Genomic DNA, 6744 nt, shown 5'->3' with positions numbered 1-6744 from the left:
ACGGGTCCTGGCACGGCCCTGGCACGGGTCCTGGCCGCGGGGCTGGGCTGGGGAGGGTGAGGGTCCCAGCCCGGGAGCACAGTGCGTGCCTCAGTTTCCCCGTGTGTGCTCCGGGGTGGTGCGCTGTGGAGCCCGTGGGCTGCGTGGCTTCCTGGGCTGTTTGCTCCCCTGAGCTCTGCTCTGCCCGGCCCCTGTCCCTGCTGTCACCCGGGGCTGGTTCCGTGCCCTCCGCAGAGGGAGAAAGGGAGAACCCTCCCTCCCAGCCCAGGCTGGCTGTGTGGGGCAGGCTCGGGGTCCCCCAGCCCCGGGGCAGCTCTCCTGAGCTCGGCTTTGTTCTGCCGCTCGAGAAGACAAGGCGGCGGCGGCTCCGGTATTTTTTCCTGTCGGAAGGCGCTCCTGGGCTGGGGCGAAGCCGGCGGATGCTCGGCGCTTCTCCCTTCCTGCCCGGGGCTGCTCCTGCCTGGGCTGCCAGGACTCGCTGTGCGTGTGGCCTGGAGGGGACCCCGAGCTCTGCTTCAGCCCCATCCTCATCCTCCTCCTCACTGCCGCACCCTCGGGGCTGACCCTGACTCTCCTCTCTCCTCCAGGGCTGAATCCAGGAGCCGAGGGAAGCTCCAGGAGCCGAGGGAAGCTCCAGGAGCCTCCTGGGCGGCCACACCAGCCCTGCCCGGCCCCTGGGGAAGGCGCGGTGATCAGCATCGATCAGCGGTGATCAGCATCGATCGGCATCGATCAGCAGTAATCAGCATCGATCGGCATCGATCAGCAGCGATCAGCAGTGATCAGCATCGATCAGCATTGATCAGCATCAATCAGCAGTGATCAGCATTGATCGGCATCGATCAACAGCGATCAGCAGGGACCAGCAGCGATCAGCAGTGATCAGCAGTGATCAGCATCGATCAGCAGGGACCAGCAGTGATCAGCAGCGATCAGCAGTGATCAGCAGCGATCAGCAGCGATCGGCATCGATCGGCATCGATCATCAGGGACCAGCAGGGACCAGCAGCGCGTTCCGGGGCCATGGTGCCCTTGGGCAGCCCCACTCTCGCCGTGTGCACCCCCAGCAACCTGCGCCTGGTGGCCCCCGGCCGCGGCTCGCCCCTGGCCTGGCTGAACCGCGGTCCCGAGTGCCCGCAGGGCCCGGGGGGCAGCGGGGGCCGCCGAGCCAGCGCCGTGGAGCGGCTGGAGGCCGACAAGGCCAAGTACGTGAAGTCGCAGCAGGTGATCAGCCGGCGGCAGGAGCCGGCGCTGCGCGGCTCGCCGCGGCTGTCCCCGCACGGGCGGCGCCGGCTGGCCCGGCAGCAGTGCCCCGAGCTGTGCCCGGCCTCCGAGCTGCCCGGCCCGCCGTCCCCCGTGTCCCGCCGCAGCGGCAGCCGCCGCCTGCTGCGCCCCGACTCGCTCATCATCTACCGGCAGAAGCGGGACTGCCCGGCCGGCGACAAGGAGAACACCAAGGGCTCCGCGCTGGTGCGCCGCCTCTTCCAGGGACCCCTCAGAGCCACGCCGCCCAGCTCGCCCCCCGCCAGGCCGCTGGGCCAGGGTCCCGGCGCCCCCCCGAGCCCCGAGACCCCCATGCTGTGGGCGCCAGCCGAGAGGGAGGCGGCGCGGACACCGGCAGGGGACAGCGGCGGTGACAGCGGCGCTGCGCCCGGGAAGGAGCCGCTGGCGCTGCGCGTGTCGCTGCCGCTGTCGGAGCAGGAGCGCTTCTTCAACTACTGCGGGCTGGAGCGGGCGCAGGTGGAGCTGCTGGGCCGGGAGCGCTTCGGGCCCGCGGGCTGGGACAGCGCCTCGGGCCGGGCCGGCTCCGGCGAGTCCGAGCCCGGGAGGGCATCGGGGGGCAGCGAGGGGGGCGCGGGGCCGGGCACGGAGGAGGAGGAGGAGGAGGAGGATGCGCGGCCGGGCAGCGCCGTCTCGGTGGTGGAACGCAACGCCCGAGTCATCAAGTGGCTCTACGGCTGCCAGAGAGCCTGGGCGGCGGCCAAGGAGTCCACGGTGTGAGCGGGGACAGCCCGATGGCTGAGCCGGGCCCCGCGCCCTCGAGGGATGTGTTTGAGGGGCACCCGTGGGCCTGGTGACACCCATGGGCCTGTGGCACCCATGGGCCTGGTGCCCTGGGGTGCTGCGGGAGGGGAGAGCTGCCAGGTGCTCAGGCTGAGCGTGGTGGCAGCACCTGAGGGCAGGTGGGGCAGGGCCACCCCCGGGTGAGTCCCCGTGGGCTCAGGGCTGGCATGTCCCCCTGGTGTCACCCATCCTCTCCCTGTCCCCAGCCCAGGAGGGTGGGACATGCACACAGCCCCCAGTGACCCCCCGAGCCCCCTGTGGTGGGCAGTGCCCACCCCTCAGCCCCCTCCTCCCCAGAACAGGGGCTGCTGGGGCCGGGGCTGCCCTCAATAAATCTGTTTGGGTGTTTTTTCCTAGCCTGGCGTGCGTGTGTGGCTGTGGGGGGGATGCCCCAGGGCTGGGGGGCAGCTCCCCCTCCCCACCCTGGGGGCGAGGGCAAGGAAAGCAGCAGGCAGAGCTCAGGGAAAAGGGGAACCTTGGGGTCTCTGCTGCAGCTGTGACCCCCAAACCCAGGGCAGAGCCGCAAAAAACTTCTGGCGAGCCCGGCAGCTGCAGCCTCCTCTAGTTGCCCTTGGGGGCGTTTTTATTCCGGATTTCGGCCAGCTTGCCGGCCAGGAAGCCCCAGTGGAAGGCTCCTTCCTCCGGCTCCCGCAGGTCGCTGCCGTCGTCTCCCGGCGGCTCCCCCGGGCTCCGGTCCGGCTCCGGGGGGGGCCCCCCCTTGTCCGGCCCCGGCGCCTGCTGCCACTTGCTAGCAAAGAGATCCCAAAAGCCAGGAGCCTTCTCGGTGTGGGGCACCTCGGGCGGCTCGCTGGCCAGAGGGCTGGGGACAGAGAGGGCACGGAAATGTCCCCAGGTGCAGGGACAAGCCCAAGCCCACCGTGCCCCCCTCCCTGCCGGCAGCCGGGGAGGGGGATGCCGGTGATGGGGTGGGGCTGTGGGGGGGCTGGGCAGTTTCTGGGGGTCGGATCCGGGTTCTGGGGTCCCCCCCCCGCCCAGATCTGTGACTTACTGGTCCGGGCAGGGCTCCGGGCTGAGCAGCTGGTGCTCGTCCTCGCGGGTGAAGAGGGACGAGAGCGTCCTCCAGCCGCGGGCACCCACGCCCTGCACCTGCGGGGCGGCTCCGGGGTCACCGGGCACCGCCTGCTGCCGGTGTCCGCCGGCCCCGCCGCCCCCAGCCCCCTCCTCACCTTCCGGGCCAGCTGCGACACGGGGCTGGCTCCCTCCTCCCGCAGCGCGGGGGGCTCGGCCGTCTCCATCAGCTCGGGGGGCTCTCCCTGCAACGAACCCCCGGTGAGGGCAGGGCGGCGGCCGGGGGGGTCGGTCGGCCCGTTCTGGCGACCCCCGGCCCTACCTCGTCCTGCAGGGCCCCGTCGGGGCGCGGCCCCCCCAGGCTCTGCAGCACCTTGGCCTTGTAGAGCCGCCAGAAGCCCTGGGCCATGGCGGGGGCTCGGCGGGGCCGCGGCCGGCGGAGCCGCGGCCGGCGGGGCGATCCGGTGCCTTCATTAAAGTTTCAGCGGCCGCTCGCTCCGCACAAAAGGAATCTGAGCCCCGCGCCCCGGCGGGGGCAGCGCGGGGGCGGCTCCTCCGCTCGCCCCCCCAAGCCATCCCGAGCCCCCCGCCGCAGCCCCCCGGTGCCCCTGGCCCACCTGGGACCCCCAGGGCTGGGACACCCCCGCACGGGGCACAGGAGGCGCTGGGGCTGCGCGCTCCCCCCGCCGCGTGTCCCCATCCATAATTGATCACGGGCGAAACGCGATCGGCACCGGGGCGCGGCGAGCCCTGCCCCGCTCACGGCAGCGGTGACCGGGGCGGCGCGGGGGACACGGGGACAGCGCGGCGGAGACGGTGGCACCGGGGGCTGGGGGTCGCAGGGTTACGAGAACATCCCGGGAACATCCCGGGACCATCCCGGAACCATTCCGGGGCCATCCAGGGACCACCCCGGGACCACCCCGGGACCATCCCGGAGCCATCCCGGGGCTATCCCGGGAACATCCCGGGGCCATCCCGGGGCCATCCCGGGAACATCCAGGGGCCATCCCGGGGCCATCCCGGGACCGTCCCGGTGACACCGGGCCGAGGGGGCGGGGCCTGGCGCTTTCTGGGCGTGGCTTACACTGATGGGCGTGGTCACGAATAGCTCTCGCTGTTTGTGGGCGGGGCGTGCGGCAGTGTGGGCGGGGCGCGCGGCGGTGTGGGCGGGGCGATCGGCGGTGTGGGCGGGGCCGCAGCCCCCGCGCCTGCGCAGTGCGGCGCGGCGCGGCGTGCGGCCGCCATGTCGCCGCGGAGCGGGCGGCGCACCGGCGCGCACCGGGCGCACTCGCTGGCCCGGCAGCTCAAGACGAAGCGGCGCCGGCGCGACCTGGACGAGATCCACGCGGACCTGAAGCCCGAGAACGCCGCGCGGCTGCTGCGGCAGGAGATCGACCCCGACCTGCCGGGCTGCGCCCAGTTCTACTGCCTGCACTGCGCGTGCGTGCGGCGGGGCGCACCGGGGGCGCACCGGGGGGAGCCCGGGGCTCGGGGGGACGGCTCCCGCCTTGGCATGGGCTTGTCGTGGTCCCGGGGTCCCGTGGGAGGGGATGCTCAGGCCTGGGGGTCCCCTGGGTGGTGGGGGTCAGCCTTGGGGGTCCCCTGGGAGGGGGTGCTGAGCCCTGGGGGTCCTTTGGGAGGGGGTGCTGAGCCCTGGGGGTCCTTTGGGAGGGGGTGCTCAGGCTCTGGGGGGTCCGTGGGAGGGGATGTTCAGCCCTGGGGGTCCCCTGGGAGGGGGTGCTCGGGCTCTGGGGGGTCCCTGTCCCCTGGCCAGAGGGCTCTGACCCCTGGGGGTGTACCTTGTCCTGCTCTCAGGGTGACCCCAGACCCATGCAGGGCTGTGCCGGGACCCCGACCCCTCGGCTGGACCCTCCCCAGCCCCCCTTCAGTCTCGGGGTCCCCCTGACCCCCCGTCCTTTCCCCCCCCAGGCGTTACTTCATGGACCTGACCAGCATGAAGGAGCACTTCAGATCCAAGGTGCACAAGAAGAGGTGAGGGGGGGACAAACCCCAAACTCCGCGGGGTGGGGGGGTGGCAGGGGCAGGTGGGATCCTCACCCCCCGTGTGCCCCCAGGCTGAAGCAGCTGCGGGAGGCTCCCTACTCGCAGGAGGAGGCCGAGCGTGCCGCTGGCATGGGCTCCTACGTGGCCCCGCAGAAGGTGGAGGTGCACACCCAGCCCCTGGAGGAGGCCACCGAGATGGAGACGTCGGGCTGAGCGCGGGGACAGGCCACTGAGGGGCTCTCTGAGCACGTCTTTGTCCGCTGCTCTGTGAGATAAACGTGTCCCAGACTGGCAGCCAGATCCACGCTGCTCCCACAGCCCCCTGGCCGGGGCAGTGACGAGGAGAAGGAGCCAGCAAGACCCTGGGTGCCCTCCCCGAGGGTCCCCCTCCTCCAGGAAGGGACACGCTGCTTGTTCTCCCTGCTGCTGGGGCTGCACGCCTGTCTGCCTGCTTTTGGAGCAGTTTCTGCTCTGTCCTTGGCTCACGGGTTATCCCAGTGATTGAAATTAAAATATACAAACTACCAGCGTGGCAGTGTTGAGTATGAGGGTGACAGTCCCCCCGAGGGGTGGGGGACACCTCGGGGCTGTTCTCTTCACCATTTCCCAGAGGTGTCCATGCCAGGAGCCTCACCCTGGAGCTCTGGCCTGGCAGGGTGGTAAAATTCCCTCTGCCCTCCTGGCAGGGAGTTCCCAGGCAGCTTTTTGTGGGGAGCGTGAGCTTGAGTGACCTCTTCATGGAGCACTTGAGGGGGGAGTCCTTGGTGAGGACACTTTGAGGCTCCTGTCCCCAAGAACTCAACTCCTGCAAGTGATTTCGTGCTCCTGGAGGGGCCGGGCTGGGTGGTGATCGGCCTCCCTGCATTCCTGGAGTGACAATGCCACTGAATTCCGGCCGAGTTCTTGTCCCCATTCATCCCTCCCGTGCCCCCATTCATCCCTCCCGTGCCCCCATTCTTCCCTCCCGCCCAGCTGGAGCCTGGCGACGTGCTGGGAACGGCGGGCAGAGCAGTGACAGAGCCGTGCCGGCTAGGGAAGGGTTTATTTCCATGCTGCCAGCCCGGATTTGTGTCCCCGGGCTCCGGGGGAGGGAGAGCTGCAGCTCTGCGGGGGCTGGGAAGGCTCAGCCGCCATCCCGGCGGGATGTGCCAGACAGGGACACACGGGATGTGCGCGGGGACACACGGGATGTGCCCAGGGACACTTGGGATGAGCTCAGGGACACTTGGGATGAGCCCAGGGACACTCGGGATGAGCCCAGGGACACTCGGGATGTGCCCAAGGCCACGTCGCCGCCCGTGTCCCCCCTGCCCGTTACCTAACAGCGCAGCGCTGGCCGGGTTCCCGGGGGCACAGCACGTTCCCATGGGGACAGGGGGGCTCCGTGGCCACCAGCGGGGTCCCCAGCCCTCCCTGCTTCCATGGATGCGGCTCGCGGCTCTGCCGTCCCGCTGTCTGTCTGTCTGTCCGTCCAGCCGGTGTCCCCGCGGGGCTCGGGCCGGGCTCAGCCGGCAGCTCCGGAGCCGGGAGCGGTTTCTCCGTTCTCCATCGCGGCTGGGCAGGCGGGGGCAGGCGGGGACAGCCGTGTGCCCTGTCCCCGGGGCATCCGCGGCGGTGGAAGGGCTGCATGTGGCGCGGGTCAGC

The 6744-nt window shown here is 71.2% G+C and overlaps 3 protein-coding genes across 3 annotated transcripts; 2 read left to right on the top strand and 1 right to left on the bottom strand.

The window, feature by feature from the left end:
* Positions 1 to 976: 976 nt before the first annotated feature.
* On the top strand, positions 977 to 2402 carry FAM110D (family with sequence similarity 110 member D). The gene has a single exon (XM_064398641.1). It carries the CDS (start codon positions 1024 to 1026, stop codon positions 1999 to 2001), a length of 978 nt encoding a protein of 325 aa, XP_064254711.1. The 5' UTR covers positions 977 to 1023; the 3' UTR covers positions 2002 to 2402.
* A 223-nt stretch (positions 2403 to 2625) lies between these two features.
* On the bottom strand, positions 2626 to 3502 carry C24H1orf232 (chromosome 24 C1orf232 homolog). Its single transcript, XM_064398645.1, has 4 exons — positions 3416 to 3502; positions 3252 to 3338; positions 3074 to 3171; positions 2626 to 2884 (listed from the first exon to the last, which is right to left on the bottom strand). Exons 1-4 carry the CDS (start codon positions 3500 to 3502, stop codon positions 2626 to 2628), a joined length of 531 nt encoding a protein of 176 aa, XP_064254715.1.
* Positions 3503 to 4298: 796 nt separating this feature from the next.
* On the top strand, positions 4299 to 5624 carry ZNF593 (zinc finger protein 593). The gene is made up of 3 exons (XM_064398647.1): positions 4299 to 4536; positions 5026 to 5088; positions 5172 to 5624. The coding sequence occupies exons 1-3, from the start codon at positions 4340 to 4342 to the stop codon at positions 5311 to 5313; spliced, it is 402 nt and encodes a 133-aa protein (XP_064254717.1). The 5' UTR covers positions 4299 to 4339; the 3' UTR covers positions 5314 to 5624.
* The last annotated feature ends 1120 nt before the right edge of the window (positions 5625 to 6744 follow it).

Source organism: Passer domesticus, chromosome 24 (assembly GCF_036417665.1).
Source record: "Passer domesticus isolate bPasDom1 chromosome 24, bPasDom1.hap1, whole genome shotgun sequence".
NCBI classification, from domain to species: domain Eukaryota; kingdom Metazoa; phylum Chordata; class Aves; order Passeriformes; family Passeridae; genus Passer; species Passer domesticus.
Note: the sequence above shows the minus strand (reverse complement) of the source record. Positions and strands in the feature narration are given on the sequence as shown.

Bases quoted from the DNA above. Each gene is read 5' to 3' on its own strand.
- FAM110D (XM_064398641.1), top strand. From the start codon at position 1,024: ATGGTGCCCTTGGGCAGCCCCACTCTCGCCGTGTGCACCCCCAGCAAC.
- C24H1orf232 (XM_064398645.1), bottom strand. From the start codon at position 3,502: ATGGCCCAGGGCTTCTGGCGGCTCTACAAGGCCAAGGTGCTGCAGAGC. The intron at 3,339-3,415 runs GTAGGGCCGGGG...GGTTCGTTGCAG, and splicing joins ACGGGGCCCTGCAGGACGAG to GGAGAGCCCCCCGAGCTGAT. The intron at 3,172-3,251 runs GTGAGGAGGGGG...GCCGCCCCGCAG, and splicing joins TGTCGCAGCTGGCCCGGAAG to GTGCAGGGCGTGGGTGCCCG.
- ZNF593 (XM_064398647.1), top strand. From the start codon at position 4,340: ATGTCGCCGCGGAGCGGGCGGCGCACCGGCGCGCACCGGGCGCACTCG. The intron at 4,537-5,025 runs GTGCGTGCGGCG...TTCCCCCCCCAG, and splicing joins TTCTACTGCCTGCACTGCGC to GCGTTACTTCATGGACCTGA. The intron at 5,089-5,171 runs GTGAGGGGGGGA...GTGTGCCCCCAG, and splicing joins TCCAAGGTGCACAAGAAGAG to GCTGAAGCAGCTGCGGGAGG.